General features: G+C 45.8%; 1 protein-coding gene across 1 annotated transcript in view; it reads right to left on the bottom strand.

Moving 5' to 3' along the window:
- Nucleotides 1-22,196, bottom strand: part of TOX2 (TOX high mobility group box family member 2) — a 117,750-nt gene that overhangs the window by 38,864 nt on the left and 56,690 nt on the right. Inside the window, exon 3 of the mRNA XM_026042209.1 lies at nucleotides 8,550-8,795. Coding sequence (XP_025897994.1) covers nucleotides 8,550-8,795 — 246 coding nt within the window. The remainder of the gene's footprint in view (nucleotides 1-8,549; nucleotides 8,796-22,196) is intronic.

Here is a 22,196-nt window from a genome sequence, read left to right as displayed (position 1 = left end):
ACTAACAAGCGTTTTATGCATATTTTGACCTCTGTCTACCACTGGAGATTGTGAAGCAGTGCTTGCTACCGACGGCTCCACAGGCTACACTCATCTTGTCAAAGTCCAACATCAAAAATTGAACAACCCCTGCTGTAAGACTTAGTCTCTATCCTAATTTTGGAACTGTTAATTTATCAGACCTGGGAGGCTCATTTATTTCCTCTACCTGTGCACCTCATAGCATGGCCTTGCGTGGCTCCTTCCTCTTGATATTTGCTTCGTGTTGCTTTTTATACGTGTGCTTTCACCACAGGACTCAAAATCCTGCTTGGCCTTTGCTTGATGGCATTGGAACTTGGCTCCTCCTGAGGCAAGTGGTAGGTTTTAGCACTTTGCTGAATTCCCCGAGTTGGAGGGGTGCCCTGTGGGCGGCTGTTACACTCTCTGGAGGTCAGGGACACCCAGACAAGGGTGTCCAAGCACAGCAGGGATACAGGAACTCTGTATTCCTTTTTTCTTTCCTGGTTTGGCATCCCTTAATTACGGCTTCATTGCTGGCCTTCATACCTTCACCTCTGCTATGCAACTGCTGCACGTGGTTGTCTTGATCCTATTGCTCCTGATTATCCCTCTTGAGCCAGCTGAGACTGTGCAACCATCAGGCTTCTCCACAAATTTGTGAGTGACACCTTGGCTTGAACCACAAGGCTCTTGCTAGAGTAAACGCTGCATTTTTGCCAGTGTTTCTTCAAGCTATTTCTAACCCACTGCATCTGGCATCTTGCTTCAACCTTGCAGCAGAACAGAGAAAATGATGACACTTTGTGTTGCTAATGCCTCTCTTCTTTGATCCATGAATAATTTTCCTTGCCAGTGCGGCAGCTCTCCCAGAATACTAAGAGCAACCTAATCAGCTTGGCCCTTAGTCCTGGCATTCCTGGTGATGCCAATGCACAAGTCAGATGCACTTCTCCTTGTGCCGTCATACCCCGGCCTGTTCTGTGTCCACAAAAAGGAGTAAGCTGGATTTGCTTGTACAAACTCTCCACCGTAACTCGCCAAACCCTGTAATTCATATTCATGCAAATTGGAAATTGCCTCTTGGCTTTGCTTAGCTCAAAGATTTGACTAATTGCCATTGGTGCAGCCTGCAACCCAGCAGCCTAAGTGAGATGGGTCATCACTGCTGGTGACCTCTTTTGGTCCTGCAAGACCAAACAGCTGGTCTCTGGTGAGACCAATGGCATCCAGCACCACCTCCTCGACAAAGACAGGATTGACAGAGCAGGACAACTAGTCTATCGACAAAGACAAGTCTGGCTGAGAAACATAATTGCAGTGTACGATGGGCCCTCAAGTCTGGTTAAAATATGTACTGATTTTAACAATCCATATTTTTAGATTATAGTAGATTATGGACTACAAAGGAGCCATCTTGGTACAGTAATATAGTTATCCATCTATTATTTTCCCTGCTGAACCTTAAAGGCAAGCTATACCTGAAGTCCAGGTGTTACTGTACATGATTTGCATGGCATGGGAGTGTGCCAGGTGATTGAATGAGCACTAAAATGTCACCAACCACTTCCTTGCACTGCTTATTTTAATGATTATGTGGGCCACACGATGCAAGCACTGCAAAAATGTAAAGATAACAGAAAGAAATGCAAAATTATTGGAAGGGACACCATTCTTGACACTTCATTTCTGATTTGGAGAGCAGCTGGAGAAGCTGCTCTGTTTCCACATACACATCTTCCGAGGACAGCTGAATAATGGAGTTCAGCATCACCCAGAGAACCCAGGAGCAAAAATCTGGTTGTAATAACTAAAACCTTTGACCATTCACGGGAAACGGTAAAAATCAACATGAAATTCATGGGCACTGCCACTTGCAGAGCAGTGCAGTACTTGTCTGTGAATGGCTCAAATAAATCAGCATGGCTGAATTGCTGCTGACTGCACTAAATTCATTGTACTGTATATGACTTTTCTACTTCAGCGAGAAAGCAGAGCAAAAGGAAATGAGGAAAACTGTCACTCAAGAGAATTCCAGTTCCAATGAACCATTATAGAGGATGAAATCCAAATTTTCAGAGAGGACTCAATTTAGTCCTGCAGTTTTTGAGGCGTATGACCCAGATCATAAAATCAAGTGTTGTGATTTGCATGGGAAACACTCTTTCCTCTGCAGACTTGAAGCCATTAACGCACAACAGCAGCACGTACAGAAATGCACAGGCCAAGCGTTCCTTGCATGCCCCGGTTTGGAAATGCAACCTAAAGCAGATTCATTTTTATTCCCTCAAATTCTGCAGAATTTCACATCAAGCACGTGCTGTTAAAAAATATTTCATCCATTCTCTGGGAGCAGGAAAGGCCAGGGGAAAATCACTCCGGTTTGTCCATATACAACCTCTCCAGTACCTTTCATTGCCCCACTTGCTTGCCCTTCTACTGTCCCACTGAGAGTCTTCCACTGACTGCTTAGCAATACAGATCTGCGCTTCAGGACAAATCCACAGCAGTTTAGCAAAGGAAATGTTTACAGAGCCACGCTGCTCAGCTGCACACGCACACACCATATAAATCAGCCGCGCTAACTCTCCCACTTGGCATTAATGCAATAGCCTCATCAGGGCATAATACTCAGTACTGAACTTTGGCTTCCGTCCCTTCAGGGATTGGATTTCTGCCTTGTAAAACAGCTCGGCAGAGCCACAGATGCTAAATTATAAAAGAAGGAAGCTCCGAATCAGCTGTACACCGCCTGGGACCAAAATCTTTGTGATCTGCCTTGCAAATTCCCTGACACGATTTGCACGGCTCTCCAGCATAACCAGCTCCGCAAGTTGAACCTTGACTTTTCCAGCAGCTTTCAGATTTCTTTTTCCCCCTCTCTTGGCCTCTGCTCTTTAGATTTTATCTTGCTGAGATGCTCTGAAGATGCTGTAGAGCATCCAATGGCCAGTACATGAATCCAATGGCTTCAGTACAGGTGAGCGTGCAACCTCCTCCTTCCTCATAACACTAAGCAATAACCCTAAGGCTGGAGCAAGCAGAGACTCAGGATGGAGTCCCAGGATGGGAATGCACCCATATCTCCCTTTTCATTGTGTCCAGCTAAAAAGGATCCAAGTTTTGAATGCACAGGGGAGCTACAGAGGTAGCTAGGGTTAACAAAGCCACATATTGGACTCCAAAGAAACTCTCTTCCAAGTTGCTAGGTATTTTTTCAAAGCCTGGAAACTTAATACTCTCATTTGCAAGAACTGTTAACGTGGGAAAAACGCATTTTTAACCTCATTTTTAAGCTCGTCCAGAAAAACAGCTGAAAGGATTTATTTTTTTCCTGAAAAGAGAAAATATCGTCCTGCAGAGATGCAAAGCACAGGAAAAAAAACCTTAAGAGGTGAAAACTAGGCTAACACTCATAGATACATACATAGCCAAAGACAAAACGAGTTTTTAGAAAAGGTCCATTCAACACGTTAAACACATTTACTCTGAATAATACCAGTTATGTGATCCTGTCTGAAAATCTCCTTCATGCTGCATTCATCTCATCAGTTACCGCAATTCACAGATTTCGTTTTCCACTATATTTTTAATTTATATCATGTTTTATTTATACTACTGTCTCTTGTGAAACCCCCAATTTCCAAACTGACACGCGCATTACGCACATAAAGCAGGCTTCTTATTATCAACGCGGCGAAGGAGACCAAAAAAATGACAGAAATAAATCTCGGGTTTTACGTCGGCGAGACGCTCTGCAAAGTAAGTGTCATTTCTCAGCAATACAAATCGTACATTAAAAGAGAACTTTCCGAACATGATACCAGCTACGGAGCACAGCACCACTGTGCAAAGTAATACCGAGGCTGCGCTTTAGCGGTGCTGCTCCTGCGCTGCCTTGCCCTGGTACCGAGATCACATCAGGGCCTGCGAGTAGATTTAGGAGTGATTAAGTTGACTGTGCGCACAAGCCAGTTACTTGGCAAACTGTCAGCGCGGCGTAATTGATATTTTAATTACAGTGCTAATACGCCCATGCTGTTCGCCACGCGCCTCCTCGGCGGCGCTGCACCGGCCGCGCGTTTCCAGCTCCGAGGAAGTTTGCATCTAAATCCGGCATCGTTCGGAGCTGCGAGTGGCGTGAAGCCCATCGCTTTGCCCCTCTCCCACAGCCACGGCAGGGATATTTTAGGGGTGATAAGGGGGGTCCTTCCCTGGAGCTGCCGAGGGGGCTCCCAGCACCAAAGCCGGGTGCACGGCTGCCAAAACGTCATGCAGCGACTTACACAGACGCTCCGAGCACAAACCATCCTTTTAAACACAAAACCCATTTACTCTCCAACCAGGGACCTGTCCTCCCAGCTCCCAACTTGGAATAAAGTTCTAGGGCCACATGCTGAAGCTCAGGGCAAGCAAGGGGCTCTGAAACGAGCGTGCCGGCACATATGTGGAGCCGGAGACGCGGAGCTGCTGCTAAATTAACCTAGCAAATAGGTGGGGCGAGTGCCTTTAAACGCGCCTGCTAAGGTAAAATAATGTTCATTAAAAACAGAAAAACAACTGGAAAAAATATCCTTTGTATTCAACTTCACACTCGTACATCATAATGTTCCAGTAAAAGCCCATTTTCCCTTGAGATAATAAAAGAATTGAATTTTTCCTTATCGGTCATCTATTTTTCTAGCTAAAGCTATTACTCCCTCTCTGCGGTTGCTAGGCAACAAGAAATATTAATAGCAGCTTTTATTAGCTTAGCTTTAGCAGTGGAGTACCAGAATGAGAAAATGGAAAACATAAATGTGTTACATAAATCTTTCAACCTTTCAGGGTTTGTGTTAGTCTCTGTTTTCATAATGATTTATTGAAGTGATGGTTCATTTATGAGAAAAAGGAGTGTGAAATAAGAAAACGGAACATTACCCTGAAGGACTGTTTGAAAATAAATAATTATAGGAGGTGAAGAAAAGCTGTTTAAAACCATTTTTCTGAGTTTTATAAAATTTAAAAAGACATATTTCTTTCATTTATTGCCTCTGAGAAAAACACTAGCATGGTTTTGCGAAGGGGGCCCTGCTTAATACAAAGAGCCCTTCACGGACGCTCCTGTTATTGCTGTTTTCTACCCAGGGCCCGTGGTCGGGAGCTGAGTTTTTAAAGACCGAAGCACTAATAAGCACAAAGTCAAATGAACAGAAACCCTAAACCCCGAGGCACAAAACTGACGGTGCAAATTCCTCCCGTGCAGAAATGGGGACTTTGCTGAGTCTTGGCTACAGGTGGCTCGTGTAGCTTTGGAGCACGGCAGAGCCTGGACGCATCTTCCCTGGTGGGTCTGGGTGTTAATTTAGGTTTTCAGTGCAAAAATGAGCTGGGCAGGGGGGTCCTTTGGCAGCGCCCAGCCAACGGGTACCCCTTGTCCTTGAGCACGGGATGCCAAAATGTTTTGAGATTTTGGAATTGCACCCTTTCCGTTGGTAAATGATGTGGAGAGCCCACGGGAAATAATAATGCGTAGCTGTAATTAAAGACAGCGTTGCAGTGTGCAGGCAGACTCTACAGGTAAGCAGAAATTTGGCGTTTTTTGCACAGTGGATGTGCTTTGCCACTGCAGCCTCCTGACTGGGCCTCAAAACCTCTTGTGCTTACGGAAGGCAACGTTCTTCTTTCCAAGGAGGAAAAACTCTTTTTCTCCTCGCCTCTGACCATCTTCTTTTTTTTTTTTCCTAAATATTCCAACTTCCCAAAGAAAATCCCACTTTTCCCGTTTTGCCTGTTTTCTTCCTCTCCTGCCATGCTTCCTCTTTCCTCCTCTTCTCTCCCCCCAAAAAAATGACAACGAAGAAGACCCTCTGTCATGTTAAGATTTTTCAGGTAGCTTCTTGTCACAAGTACCAGACCCATCCATCCCTTCCCAATGCACCCAGCTCCATCTCCTCCCTCTGCTCCAGCATGCTCCTAAAGCCACCTCCTCTACCATCTCATCCTCTCCTGCTCGCTCCGTCTCCCTTCACCCACTCCCCAGTGCCTGAAAAATTTCCTGCACGCTCTAAAACCTGAGAGAAAACCCAGCTCTTCCTGGCTTGCTGTGGGATATTTCTCTGGAAATATCCCACAGATAGATGGGGATAGATTTGCCCTACTTTGGATTCATCTGCATGCTGGAATGCATTTCCTACCTTGCAGCAACATGGGGTGAATTAGTGACGTCCGTAGAGCATGATGACGTTCTAGGATAAGCCAAAGAGGACACAGCAACCTGAACGCATGTTGTCTATACTCATTTCTGCAGAGGGAAATGTCCACCTGCATTGCCCTCCAAGATCCCTACCTGCTGCCCTTCCAGCAGCCCTAGATTAGTCATAAAGACCCCTTAAAAAAAATCAGCATCTTAGAGCAAAAGTCTAGCCCTCTAGCTAACATTTTAGAGGTAAAATCTAACCAATGTCTAAACACGTTACCTTGAATCATTTGTCATTCATATTTCTTTCTGCTTTCAAACCAAAAGCGTCAGCGGCCAAGGCAGGAAACAGCCGTGGATGGAAAAAGCAGCACAGAGAACAGGAGCAGCAAGGCAAGACTATTGCAGTCCCATCTGCAACGTCGCTCCTGGTGCAGAGGCAAAACCTCCGCTAACCACCTCCTCCTCCTTCCCCTCCTCCTCCTCTTCCTCCTCTTCCACATTTGCACCACGCTCCCTTTCCAGCTGGCTCCCCATCTCTATCTACATGGCAACGAATCCTTGCTCTTTGGAAGTGTTTGCAAACAAGGCCCTTCCTTGATCCAAAGGCTTCCTGCTGCAAACCCGCCCGAGATGGGACTTGGGCAAGACTACAGCACTCGGCCTGCCTTGCAAAGCCATGGACTGCATCCCAAAAATGAGCCCATCTCTCCTGGAAAAAAAAAGGCTAAAGGCACTGGGTCTGATTGCACGGAAAAAAATAAAAAATAAATAAATAAATAAAAACAACAACAACAAAAAAAACCCCACTTGGAAATGGGAAGAAGACAGGATTTGACTTTGACCTGAAATTCCCACTCTTCTCCTTTATCTACTTACCTTTCTGCCAGGAGCTTTGGAGATATATTCTACCTCCAAAGGTTCCTGTTAGAAGTGAGACCCTTGCAATTCCCTATCAGCTGGAAAATTCAGGGTTCACCTGGCTTTTTATTTTAGCGTAAAGGGGCAAACAAATCTTAATCTCTCTATTCTACATTTACAGCCCACTAAGCCCCCTTCTTATCTTCTCCGGCTCAGTCCTGATTTATTGTTACAACGCTGCATTTGTAAAACAGTACCATAAAATAAAAAAGAGAACATTTCCCAAGGACTACTCTAAAATAAATTATTTCAGACGTACAGAAGCTGCTTAATAAATCCCACTATTCTTGTTTCTTTAGGTATTTTAGAAAAAGATTTATAAGTGCAATATCACCCCTCAAAAATGAGACAATCAACACAGGATAAAATTATCATGTTATGAAAATAGGGGTCAGGAAATGGGGTTGTGCTTTAAATTAAACTAGGGAAAAAATATGTCATCTCAAATTGACTCTTTTTTGCCTCAGAAATGAATGTTTTAATCACCTAAGAACCTAAAAGCTAACATGGAGACCTAAGTAATACTTAATTTCATAGAAATAAGCCTGTGTTCAATATTGATGGGAAGAACATGATATTTTTTCTTAAATACACTAACCATGAGACTTACAGAGGCATCAAGACTTTAGAAAGCCTCAGGATTTTCCTAGACTATGAGACATATCCCATTTAAATATTTAAGTCTCGCTACCTTTCAGACTGCTATCTCTTCAAGCAATCAACACCAACCGTCCTTTCACTCGTGCGGTTGTAGAGTTGCAGGCAAGCTATTCAAGTAAAATTAGCTCAATTGGATATTGATGCCTTCCAACAACACCCATGAAAATCCATGGTCTCAGGAAGAAACAACAGAGCAAACTAACCATCGAACTAAAGCTGCTAATGAGGAAAATATTATTACACAGCTATAGCATTAATTCGATACTGCCCAAGTCAAGCCAGGTCTTTCCTCAGCGCTTCTGGCACACAAGTGTCCAAAGGCCTAACTAGCCCCAAAGTGTCTTCCCAGATCTGCATTTTAATTTGTTATCCCTCTGTTACTTATTCCTCTCAAAGAGTCATTTGAAGCCTCTGAAGGTGTCACCTTCCCACGGCACAGGCTGAAAGACAATTTAAGTTTGCGAGTGTGAGGAGGGATCTCATTGACCTTGACATCGGGAGGAAGGCTCATGCCGGAGCTATGTTGTCCCCCATCCCAAAGGCAACTCGGGGATCGATAGGGCTTGGGAAGACACCAGACTGGAGACATAAAGTTACCAGAAAGAGCAGGACCACGCAGAGGATGGCAGTGTCACCCAGTGGACTTGGGAACACAGCGAGACCATGCTGCCTGCTTATCAACCCCCAACTGGAAAGAGCTGGTCATTAATATTCTCAAGTCAATCAACTCATAACGCTAATGAAGACTGCTGCATTCACACAAAAGGTAGCGATGGGGAAAGTTTCTCACCGTTGGTAGCTGGCTGGAAAGAAGATGCCCCTCCTGGCTGAGCATGTTGGACACCATGATGGCTGGAAGGTCCATGTTCTGGTAGGGGTACGCTGGTATCAGGCTGTTCGGAGGCAGGCCGTGGCACAGGGAATGATATCCAGATTCGTGGTCCACCAAGTGAAGGAGGGAAGGGTCTGGGAGATTAGGAGGCGTTATGGGAGGGATTTCATAGTCTTCATTATTCTCGTTCTGGCTGTTATATGTCTACAATGAAAAAAAAAAAAGACATTTCACAGTGTGTTGCTGCCTTTTTGCTTCAGCAAAGGGAAATGATTATTTGTGCAATTATTATTAAATATTATAATGAAAAACCACACACCAGTGAAAACATTTATTTTAAAATGACATCTCCTACCCTCGACATCAGCAAGACGCAGTTACGTAGCAGCTGGCTGTAAGCGCAGTAGCGTTGCTCCAGCAGGGAACACCACAGTACTTGGGAATGAAACGCCTGTTGGATCCCCACAAGCTTCAGCACATCACTACGACCACGGAGAGCGATTTGCAAGCGCAGCCGTGCCATTTGTTAAACTCCTTTGAAGAGGCCTTGCGAGACAGCACCGCTCTCAGAGATTTGTCCTTACTTAAACTCCTGCTCACATCCAGCTGGGACAAGCATCCCCACCGATGCTGCCTCCAGGAGATGACAAACACGCGGACACGCTGGTTCCAATTCCCACGCTTTCTGGTGGCTTGTTTACTTTTAAGTGTCCCAATTTGTATTTAAAAAAAAAAGAATATGTCACTGCACCTGTGCTTTTGTTTTCACTGGAGACCAGAATGTATTTGCCTCCTAATGTAAGTGTGAATCTATCCCAAATCATTAATTATGAAAGCAGGATATAATGAGTCTCTGGCAGGGAAAGCTTACTCTAAATGCCTACTGTTTCACATATTATTATAGCAGATGAAATTCTGATTAGCCATAGTATTACACTCATGGATTTTAAGCTAAATTTTTCAGATCACCCAGTTTCATGGTCAGATTTTGTCTTAATACTCGACTTAAGAGCAAAACCCCAGATGTGTGCAGAGCCAGCTAAACGCTGGAGGTTTTATTAATCCATTGCCCAAGAACTAGCTCCAGTTCATGCACTGCGTCACCCTAGATTGCGTGGAAAAGGAAAAAAAAAGTAAAATAAAATAAAATAAAATAAAATAAAATAAAATAAAATAAAATAAAATAAAATAAAATAAAATAAAAGAAGTGTATTTAACTTGGACTCAGTATGGGAAGCAGCAGGGAGTTGGAATTGTGGCTTATCCTCCGTGAAGCTGAACTCCTTCTCCTTCCTCTCTCCCGTTGTCCCACTGTACAGGGAGAAGGAACAGGGAGAAGAGGATGCCCTGCACACCTGCCCCTACCTGACATTCCCCAGTTTCACTGGGAATACAATTGCATCGAAACACAAGAGGGGAGCGGGGCTGTGATGGCTCCGTATCAACAGCCGTTGTGCTGGGAACTTGAGCTAGGTGACTTTTGCAGACAGCATCTCTCTAGGATCGGCATCCTAGGGGAAAGCAGGGAGGGGATGAGAGGCTGAACACAGCAGCAGACAGATCCTGATTAAGAAGTCTAGTAGTTAAGTTTTCATTTGGGCTACGCATGTAGAGGTAGAGCGATTCTTTGCCGCTGGTTTAAGAGGATTTCGTTGCATGGCATGCGGAGCGGGATTTAAATAAATCATTGGAGAGCAAACTTGTTCTGCCGACTGCTTTGTTTTGGTATCAGGTATATAAGCAAATGGCTTTTCCGCGCTTAGCTAAATTATGTAAAACCCACTCACAGTTTCCCAAAGCTCTCTTGGAAGGTACAAGTTTTCTTGCATTATTGCAGAACAGCTCCTCACCAAAGGGCTTTGAGGCGGTTTTGCACAGCAAGCAAAAACTCTGTCACCCCCTGCCCCACCAGCACATTCCTGCCTCTGCTCTGCTCAGCGTGGGGGAGAAAAAAAGAAAAAAGGAGATGGGTTTAAATGACAACGCTTTGTGAGGAGCGCCACTATTGTGCAGACATATCAAAATCACAACCAAAGCTGCAGGCAAACAGAAGCAGACTAGACAATATCCAAACAACACCATCATCTCTGGTGCCCTCAAGCTCTCGCCCCGCATCACCACAGCCAATTTTCCAAAGCAGGTTGTGGTTATTCACTGGGAAACATAAGGAGAGAGATGAGGCAGAGAGATTTTCGCTCAGGGGTGGGACCAGCCACTGATCTCCTGGCGGTCGCTTGGCCACCAACACTGGGATGACGGAGCCATCCCTGCAAAGGGTGGTCCAACGTCATCCCGAGCCCTCTGCCGGCAAGGGCCCCTGCCTGCCGCCATATGGGCCACCCTGCGGATCGTGTTTCCCATTCTTATGCTAATTGGGATTGAATTAAACAGCCAATTATATGTTATGAGGATACATTACAAATTAGATTAGCGAGCTGGCCTGAACTCGTTCGTCCCACCAGCACTCCAAGCACAAGCGTGTGGGGAAGCTTTGTAAAAAGGCTGTCCACTATGGTGCACAGAAAAAAAGATACAAAAACAAAAAGCAAGATCTAGGATTTTCCACTGTCAAGTAGATGTCCATTGTTGTGATTACACATTATTCCTCTTCAAATTAAAACACTGAAATAAGCTAAAACAACAAACCTTATCTCTCAGCAGATGCAACCAACCTGTGACAGCATCAAAGCCTTATTAAAATATATTATTTTTTCCCTCCTGAAAACCTGGCTTGAACATGTTCTTGCACCCCAGTGACCAGGTCCACCTTGGCCCAGCTGCAGGTGAAGCAGTAGGGGCTGGAGAGGTGGTGTGACCCTTACCCACCTTACCATGCACACTGGGCCACAGTCCTTGCTGTGGCCCTCACTGGTACAACCTGCGCTCCCCAAGCACCAACAGGTCCTCCTGCCATGGCCTCCTGTCCAATGTTGCATCCAGCCCAGGGGACAGTGCGACAGGCTCGGGCTGTGCCAAGACCCTCTAGGCTTCCTGTATCCACTAATGGTTTTCAGGAGATGGAAGGTCCCAGGCTCTTGAGGAGGCACCTGTGCAGGATCTGCTTGTGATCCCAGTGACTTCCAGGATGAGGTGAGTGGGGAAAGATGCAACAGCTTCAGCCTCAGAAAAGCTTGTGAAGGACAATGGGAAAGAAGTGAGACTGGAAAATGGTGAAGTGCTGTGAAGGGCAAGTCTCCAGGAGCAGGGCGAGGGGGAGTGAAAGGCAACACAGCACAGGCTCTGCAGGATGCATCATGGCCAGCGAAGGCTACCTGAGGATGACGAGGGAGGATATGAGCTCCTACCTCTTTCATGCACATTCAAGCAAAACATTGTGCACACACTGAGAAAACACTGTTGACAAGAACCCAGGCATTCTGTGGACCCATTGCCGTGCATGTTTGATGGCGCAGAAAAAGCAGGAGTTGCACACAAAGGGTGCCCAGGGTGCCATACATTTAAGGTAAAAGTGTACTGGCTTTTCTATATTTGCATAAGCACTTGAATTATAAGCTTATCAAATCCACAAGCATCTTCTCTGCACGACCTTAAACAGGCTCTGAAAATGACCACAGGTCAACGGGGTCAATGAGGACTTCTCACTCCAGCCTGATAAAACCTGGGGATGAGCGAGCTGGAGACACCGTTGATCATTTTCACTGCCATTGTCAGTGCAAACATCTCCCACGGCTGTAACACACCCTGCAAAGCAGCTGGTTCCGCTGCTTGTACCTCAGCCCAGCCGCAAATGAGACCAATGGGACTTGCAGGGACAGAAACTGGGAAGCTGGTTCCCAGCTTTCACTTTAATCAATTTGAGGCACTGGGCCTCAAAGTTTGTGCACATGGGGCATAAAGTTTGCTCTGCCTTTGCACGAGAAACCAATGTCCCCAAAGGACCACTCTGCTATTCCACGGGCAGGAAGCTCCTGCAGCAGAGGGATCTCATGGAGAGATTGCACCACCTGGGCAAGGAGAGGGCGTTGGGATGTCCTTGGCACAGCGCAGACACACGCTGATGGCTCAGCAGGCACTGTGTCCTTGCAGACTCTTGTGCAGCCAGACTCAAACCCGCACTCCTACCCCTACCAAAGCGGTTGCTCCGCTCTTCCCTCCTGCTCCACACCTCCTTCTGAACTGCAAATAAAGCCAAGCCCTGGCAGCTTCAGGCAGCCACCTAGTAACAACAACACTAGGTCCAACCGTGGGCACCGGCCCAAGGAAGCACTGCCAGAAGCATCAGCAAGAGCAGGGCTGCTCTGGGGTCCGCCCGTGGCCAGGTGGCTGCAGGCAGCCGATAGCTGGGCTGCAATGAAGGGACAGCCAGATGCCCTAACACAGCAGCGCTCTCAAGGGACCATCTGCGACTCGGCTATAAACACACCCATATTTTAAAACATGCTAAGGACCTGCAGTGCAGGTGATCCAGGAGGGAGTGAGAACTTTGAAGCACGCCAACAAATCAAGTCTGTTGCTTTCTTCTACCTTTCCTGCTTGGAAGGGGATGGAAGCGCTGTCCTGCTCTATAAAACCCTCTCCAGCTGGCCAGCACTATCTCTCCTCTGCGCCTTGTTATTAATCATAGAAGACGTGACTTGACCAAAGACCTGCGAAACTGTTCTTCGAAACAAGGCAAATATCCAGTGACCCCAATTCTCCACTGAGTCATGTTCTGTGCGATTATCTGCTTGGATCCAGGACTCCCAACCAAACATTGATTCAGAGAAATAGCATTCACACTCAGAAGGAGAGATCTGCAAGTAAATATTTGCCCTGTCAAATAACATTCAATAATAAATATGGGCCTAAAAGAGAAAATATATTCCCATGAAGGTGCAAAGAAAAACGTAGATTGCTGTGATCAATCCCACCGTAATCATCCAGATGACCATGGTCTCCAAACCCTTCCTCATTCACTAACTAGCCCTACTCTGCAGTTCAAGCCAGAACTTACTGCTGTAGAAAAGTGCTATTTCAGAGATTTAACAGGTCTAGGCAGACCAAAGCTAGCCCAGGAAGTCTGCAAAGTGAGGAAAACTGCGATTTGTGAGGTTGAGCCCTATTACTGAGGGCCATAGCTGGTGACTGGGCAAAAATAGGGCAAAAGCTTATTCTGCTGGTCTCCATTAATAGCGGAAAATGTAGGAAGTTATGAAGATCCCGTGCTGGCCCCCCAGCAGGACTGAGATGGTTGCAGTGCTTTGGAGGTGCTGGTCCAGCTCTGGAGCTCATTTCAGACCCCATTCCCCACTGGTCACGCAGGTTTCCAAGGTATTTCCCACCTCTTGCCCCTAGTCCAGGTGCAGCCTGTAACCACCAGGCAAACCAGCAGATTAAAAGTTCCAGAGGGTGCCTCTTGCCACCCCTTGGGCACCTCATCCCAGAGCAGAGCTGCTTTAGCATTGGGACTCCAGGAGCCCGGTGCCCAGAAGCAATGCAATGCTGATTTTCCCCATCTGCAGCACTGTGTTTTAGGAATAGCAATTTATTGGCTTCATCTTCACCCATGGAGATCCAGCGTGGGGACTGCAGGGCCAATGAAGCACTTGGGGTAGAGCAGGATAAATACTGGAGGACAGTATTTATGCACAGTCAGTCACATGCAATCTGCAAATTGCCTCTGATGTGTTCCCAGCCCCTTTTACAAATATTTTCACTACAAGAAGTCAACAGAAGAGTTGCATGGGTTGGTTTTGCCCACTCACCTACTGCATATCCCATGCAGGCACAGAATCACTGAGCTTAAACTATCTGAGCTTCCAGGGGGGCTTTATCCAAATTTGACAGTGAAAGGGAAGTCTCTGCTTTCTATAGATTTAATAAAACCGTATTCTAAAATTCCACTGAAGACAGCAAAAACCTTCTTAGGATCTTCTGGGCTCAGCCTGCACATTTGTGTCTCATTTCTATGGGAGATAAATGAGGAACGAGGCACCAATTATTAATAACCAAATGTATGACGCATACTCCTGCAGATTCAATAGGCTAAGAGTTTCTGTGCTGGTGGCTGGGCAGGATGATGGTCCCTGACCTGTGTCCTCACACCCAGCCCAGCAGGACTGCTTGGGACTCACCAAGACCAGCACATACATGCATTTCTGACAAAAACGGTCATTTCCAATATAAACAAGAGTATGCATTCATTTTCCCCTTGCCTTGTCCAAGCTGTGGTTGACCTGCATCACCAGCCCAACAAAAAAAAGCTAAAAATAATAGTGTTCTATGAACAATTTATAGCAAAAGAAATCAGCCCTATTGTAGGCTTTTTAAAAAGCTCCCAACTCTCTCTCTGCCTTTTTTTTTTTTTTTTTTTTTTCTTTTAATCAGTATCTTATCCAGAACTGGAATCCTGTCAAGAATAGTGGATAGCAGAGAACTATAACTTCTTATTATGTGTATAGTGATTTTATGAATTCAGTGGGGAATGAAATGCAATTTTGTCAGACTTGTCTGTGTTCATAATGACCAAGTCAAATTAATCATCGTGGATAATACTCCTGTGTCAGCCATTCAAGAGATTTTTTAATAGAATTTTTCTGATTCATGTCTTGCAGTACATCAGATCTGTAGTAATGCAGGCACTTCTAAAAATCAGTGCAATTATGGCTTCTTGTTGGCCTGTCATTTTCCTGGAATAAAAATGTCTCTGCAAAAGTCATACACTGTACATAAACAAAAATATAGTTACAATTAGACTTGATTTTTTAAAAAAGATTTAATGCCTTTTCAAGGCCATAATTCACAGGCAATATATAAAGCTACAGTGTACAATGCTGAAGATGGACTGGTTTATCACAACACATACCAATTTTGTCCTGGTTGTCATTTTTTCCTTTGATTGCTCTATGAGTTACTGTTTTTTGTGGGCATGGAAATGACTATCCCATAGAACAAACAGGGGATAGGTAATGGGTTTGCAGTCAAATTATTGTGTTTATTAAAAATGTATCCAGGAAAGCCCACACAGATCCCAAAGGGGTCTTGCTCAGAAAAATCTCTGGTTCAGGAAAAGGTTACCGTTACCATAAAGGCAGTATACATGCACGGAAGCAGCAGTGCAGCATGCAGTGGTAATATAAAGGATTAGTAATGCCACGTTTATCCTTCTGAGTGAAGATAGAGACCTCTAATTCCCCACTGAGAAAGACAGAAATGAGTTTTGGAAGTAGTTACTCCCAGGAATAGAGAGGAAGAAAAGTGTAATCCAGCAGAGTTCTCAACCTTTCCTCCTTTCATTACTGGGCTTTTTGTAAAACACTATTGCCTTGTAAGAGAATGCAGAGAAGGATCCAGGAGAAGCAAATGTATGGCCCAGAATGGAGCTGCACATGAACCTCTGAGGACCACTGTGCCTCCAGATCCAGCCTCTCATGTCCCCAACACATCCAGGGGAGAAGAGCTCCCAAAAGCTGTTATGGGAAGTAATAGAAACTCATGACCACGTGTTGTTGTCCTAGAACACAAGACCTGCTTTAAGGATTCAGACTAGTGGTCAAGATCTTCTGACCAAAAAGTAAGCCAATATTAACAAGTAATTTGAAAGCGATATAAAAATCCACGGGGAATAACTGTAGAAGCTCCTTACAGATCAGAATGATTCATCCTTTCCCCTCATCTATCTCATCCAGTCTTAATGTCCGCACATATGTCTGATCCTCCTTGTGCTTCTATTAAGCTCCTGATCTCAGCATCTAGTGTTGGGGAGCTCCAACGACATCCAAAACAATTGTTTTTGCAGGTCTATTGTTATTACTTCTCCAAAACGTCATTGTTATGGGGCAGGATGCCTTCAGGCAGCACCTTCCCCTGCCCGAGTCTATTTTGAGCTGTGCTGGTGCTCATCCTCAAGGAAGTACCAGGGCTGAACCTCCCATCCCAGCAGCTGAGGCAGCACCAAGTTCCTCTAACAAACACCTTCAACTACCTTCAAGGAAGCAGATGCAAAATTCAAGCTCCAAGACTGTGGATGCAAGCAACCAACATTGGCTTGTGCAAACACGGGCAATAGCTAGGGCTCCTGGAAGTCCTTTGTTATATCTCCACAAGCATGACCAAGACATGATGCATATTTGGCACACGGGTGCCAGATACCACTAGAAGTGGCACCTAGCTGCAACACTGCTTTAAGTGCTCAACTCCACTGATGGGAAGACCATTTCGTGTCACTGTTTTTGCAGCTATGCCTCCCTAGTCTTCAGAGCAAGGGCAGCATTGCTCCGCAGAGATGTGCAAGCTCTGTTTCACGTAGGCTAGGCACACCTGCTTTCATTTACCTTGCTATTGCATCCCTTAAAATTGTTCATCATCATTTTGTCTGATTTTAAGCAAATCCTATGCAGTGAGAGAGTTAAGGAGGACTTTTTTAAAATTAGTATTTAAAAAATTAAATAGTACTTGAAATCAGCATTTGCCACAAATGACTGGGCTAGACAAATACAAATCCCCTCCTGGTGTCTGAACTGGAAGTGAACGTAAGGAATATGATTATATTCTACATGCATTTATATCATGCATTTCTGGGAATTATTTGAGGAATCCAGATTTTACATAATTGCCTTTTTTGTCTCATGGCATCCTGAACTCGCATAATAAGATCGCTGCACTTCACAGAAACTCATTGTTGGACTGGATGGATTTGGCATTTTGCGTTGAGCCAATGATACATTATATAATGATGGATAATGCACTGTAAGCAGGTCAAGAGATAAGGCTGCCTGAAAACAGTAATGGAGGGCATGCAAGAAAGAATTAGTAAAAAGCACTCTAAAAAATTAATTTGACCTGGCTCCAGTGGAGCAAGAAGTCCCCAAAGCAGTAGAAGGTCTCTGTTCTGCACAATACACATCCCATTTTGGTTGTCATCTTACACAGTATTTCCTTTAGGTCCAAAACTGGAGGACTAGAGTTAAGAATTAAAGAAGCACACTTTTGATAGATGCTTTGTAGCAAATTTTTCACAGTTTCATCTCAAAGAATAAGCCCTAATCCACCGCACAAGGCCAGCAGAGCCATGCAAAATAAGCACTGCAGCAACCCCACTTTCTCTAGACATCTGCTGTAGGAAGATCCTCCAGCAATGCTGCAACAAGAACACCACCTACTATCTTGATTTGCTTCTCTTTCTGTCCTTACATGCCTTTGTTTTTTACTAGCTCATCAGCAAAGAGGAATTTGCTTAGAGATCCTGGCAGACACATCCTTCCACATCTTCAGTGGGGCACATCGGTGCCCACAAGGGCCAGGCATAGTCGAGACACTGAGTGGGCACGCTTGCATAAGCAGCATGAAGATGGGTTTTTCACACACAAAAAGAAGATGAATGAGGTCTTTCTTGCTCACTGTGCCTTGAGGTCCCGTGGGCAACCTGCTGCCATTGCACTTGCCACAGTCCCAGTCCCAAGCCCTAGACCCAGCAGGCAAAACCCAAAGAGTTGCTCACCACAAATGCGTTCAGACATGGGCCCAGGTAACAAAGCTAAACTTGAGAATAGACAAGAAAATAGACAAGAAAAACACAGGCAGGAATAAAAAAACCTACAATAACATCCAAGAGAAGCAATGCTCCCATCCCCCAGATCTGATTAGCACGAGGAAGGCAGAGATCTGGGGAAAGCTCGTGTAACGTGGTGCAATCCAGCACCTCCCCCAGGGTGCCCAGCTGCTGCAGAAGCAATTTCACAGCTCATCATCCATTATGAGATTAAAATAATTTTTTTTCCCCTCCCGTGAAGTATTAATAAATTGTGCAGGCAGGCCAGAGTTGGTGCCATTTACACAAACGGTTGTGAATCACCCACCTAGTTATTTCTTAATGGATTGAGTATCTGTGTTTCTCCTTATCTTGTAAGTTAAGGAACCAAATAGATAAACGTGTTTGTTTGCACCACTGGGCGCCAAGGCCGCTCTTAGTGCAAGGATATGCTCGGGGTGCCCGGGACAGGGGGCAGGGATAGGATCCCCCGTGCATGCTCTGCAGCAAGTACATAAATCCCTGGTACTTTACTAGGGAACAATACCAAAGCTTCCAGGTTGATCAACAGGAAACAGGCAATGCACGCTGTGAAAAAGCCCCTGATAAAGATCAAGAGACCTGCATGGATAGGCAAGGATATCTTGGGGAAACTTATACAGAAAAAGAGAGTGTGCACTACGTGAAAGAAGGGTCAGACCACATGGGAGGAATAATAGGAACACTGTGAGAGAATGCAGAGATGCGGTGAGGAAGGCCAAGACCTGTTTGGAATTAAACTTAGCAAGAGATATCAGGGACAACAAGAAGGGCTTCTACCAATACATCAGCAGCAAAAAGATGACTAGGGAAAATGTGGGCCCACTGCTGAATGGGGTGAGTGCCTTGGTGATGGAGGATGCAGAGAAGACGGAGTTACTGAATGCCTTCTTTGCTTCAGTCTTTATGGCTAAGGATAGTCCACATGAACTATAAAGTGCAAACAAGACAGAAAACCTGGAGAGAGGAAGACTTTCTCCTAGTTGAGGAGGATTGTATTAGAGATGCATCTATGGGATGCACTCGTAGGTGCTGAGGAAATTAGCATGAGTTATTGCTCAGCCACTCTCTCTCTTCAGGAGGTCATGGACAGGAGGAGGGGTGCCAGGGAACTGGAAGAGGGTCAGCATCACTCCAGTCTTCAGGGAGGACAAGAAGGACCAATGGAACCGTAATCTGACCTCCATCCCTGTGGGGGTGATGGGGCAGCTCATACTAGAGGCAATCTCATGTAATAGAAAAGAGAGTGCTCGTAAGTGGTCAGCATGGATTCACTAATGGGAAATCATATTCAACCAACCTTATAGCATTCTACGATGGGATGGCTGGCTGGATGCATGCTGTCTACCTCGACTTCAGCAAGGCTTTCAACACCATCTCCCATGATATCCTCACGGGGAAGCTCGGGAGGTGTGGGATGGATGGGTGCTCAGTGGGCTGAAATGAGAGCTGGCTGGGGCAGAGTTCTGGGTGTTGTGATGGATGGTACTGAGGCTAGTCAGAGCCTGGGACTAGTGTTGTCCCCCAGGGGCCACTGGTGGGCCCAGGGCTGTTCAAGTTATTCACTGATGACCTGGATGGGGGGATGGAGCGCACCCTCAGCAGGTTTGCAGATGATACAGGACTGGACAGAGTGGCCAACACTCCGGAGGGCTGTGCTGCCATTCAGAGGGACCTGGATGGATTGGAGAGCTGGGCAGGGGGGGTTCTCCTGGGATTCAATGGGGGCAGGTGCAGGGTACTGCACCCAGCAGGGAACAGCCCCCAGGCACCAGTACAGACAGAATTGGTATTGACCTGCTGGAGAGCAGCTCCACAGAGAGGGATTTGGGAGTCCTGGTTGATGGCAAGTTAACAATGAGGCAGCAGTGCCCTCGTGGCCAAGAAGGCCAATGGGATCCTGGCTGCACCAGGAGGATATTGCTAGTGGGTCAGGGAGGGGATCCTGCCCCTCAGCTCTGCTGACACCGCAGCTAGAATATTGTGTGCAGTTCTGGGCTCCTCGGTGCAAGAGGAACATGGAATTTCTAGAGTCCATTGTAGAGCAACAAAGATGATTAAGGGACTGGAACATCTATCTTATGAGGAAAAATTGAGCTACGCCTATTTCACCTAGAGAAGATCGAGAGAGGATCTTATCAACATGCACAAAGGGAGGATGTAAGGAAGCTAGGGCCAAACTCTTGTTGGTGAAGGCCAGCAGTAGGACAAGGGGTAAGTAATGGGTGTAAATCTAAGCCCAGGAAATTTCATCTTTACTATGAGCATCACAGAGCCCTGGAACAGGCTGCCCAGAGAGCTTGTGGAATCTCTTTCTCCAGAGATCTTCCAAACCCACCTGGATGCCGCCCTGCGCCACATGCTGCTGGTGTCCCTGCTTGAGCAGGAAGGCTGGACTAGATGATCTCTAGAGGTCCCTTCCAACCTCAACCATTCTGTAATTCTGTGAAATCCCTCGCAGACTTGCACATGTCCTTCTGGGCCAAAGCACCTGGACACGGTGCTGATGCAACGTGGGCTCTTTTGGCAGGGAGTGAAGATGTAGCCCTGCAGTTAGAGCCTCGTTCCTGGCTCTTTGAACACTGCTGCTTTATTACAGTATCACACAAAGCAGGCGTGCTTAATGTTTAAACTTTCAACGACAAATGCCTTCGGCAAACATATCTTATGTATTTATTCAGTGCTCCTTAAGCGCCTGTCGCCTTAGCAGCTAAGGTACTGCTCTTTTTTTTAATATTATTAAAATTAAAAACATATCAGAACAGAGGAGATATTAAAGAATACCTGCAGGCTTGGGATGCGCCCTACTTGCAGACCCCAAATATGCAAAATTCAACAACAAACCAACCCTCTCGGTCCATGAGATTTTACGATAATCAGCTAAGACCTCTCTCCATTTCCTTCCAATCCATGAAGTTCTGCAAATTGCAGCCTCAAGCCTTCTGCCACCACGAGGGCTCGCATTTTCTTCACTCTCTTGCTTCACCCAAGCAGAAGTTGTGGTGTAATCGCAAGAGCACAAAGGTGCCAGGCTGCTAGGGAAAGCTTGGAGCACCAAGAGGCTCCTGACAAAACCCGTGACAACTGCAATGTGGTACATGGCCAAATCCCCAAAGTATGTGTGAAAAGCTCAGCCTTGAGCCTTCAGCATGTGAATTTGGGGGAAATGAATTTGGTCTTTAACAATTTTGTCGTTAATAAAAACAGGCTTATGCATGGCATATAAAAGCAAAAGGGAGACACATCACCACAAGTAGCTAAACCTAAACCACACATCCTATTCACCAAACACCTCTCAAGGCAAGAAGTGACCTGGAGCAAACGAGCTTCTGGAGCAAGATCGCCCGTTCTGGAGGAAGGCCAAAAAGAAAGCTATCAACTTAACATCCAAAGCAGCAATGCTGCCCTAAAACGTTGCCTCAGACTAGGAGGACACAGGGATGCTCCTTGCATCTAGAAGTGCAGTCAGGGGCAACAGACATATCTGGGACCCCTCATAGCTGCAGTAGACCCAGGGCTAAGCTGTAAGCTCAGGTCTCTAAAGGAGTTGAAGACACATCGAAACCAGCAGGGCCTTCATCCCACAGCCCCAAGAAGCAGGAGATAGGTGGGAGCTCCATGAGCAGCTACATCCAAAGAAAAACAGCCCAAGGTAAAAGGAGGCTAAAAGGACTGGGACACTTCTTTCGTTAAGTAGTTAGAGAGGCCGTGCACCCTGCAGGGTCCCGCTTGGCCCAAGCAAGCACCAAATCTGAGCAAATCTGGCAGCCCCTTCCAAGAAAAATGACCAAGACCATCCAACAGTGAGCGCCAAGCTTCCTAGTCCTTCCCTGTTTCTCCCCCTATCCACATCCTTGATCCCAAATCATAGGGATATCCTCCCGGTGCGAGACGAAGAGGCAGAAGGCAGCAATCAAGCAGCACGTGGAAAAATAAAACAAAAGATAAACAGAATAAACACGCGCCAGGAAGAGAGAGAAGGCGTTTGCACCTGCAAAAACGCATGCAAATATTCGTGCAAAACTATCCAGCGACCTCCAGCTCAACTTTCCAGCACTCAGGTGAGCAAATACATTGCTGATTTTACGGAACGGGAC

The sequence above is a fragment of the Nothoprocta perdicaria genome, unplaced genomic scaffold (genome assembly GCF_003342845.1).
Source record: "Nothoprocta perdicaria isolate Ctin4 unplaced genomic scaffold, notPer1 scaffold_3, whole genome shotgun sequence".
Classification (NCBI taxonomy): Eukaryota; Metazoa; Chordata; class Aves; order Tinamiformes; family Tinamidae; genus Nothoprocta; species Nothoprocta perdicaria.
The sequence above is the reverse complement of the archived record's forward strand: the minus strand, read 5'-3'. Positions and strand labels throughout refer to the sequence as shown.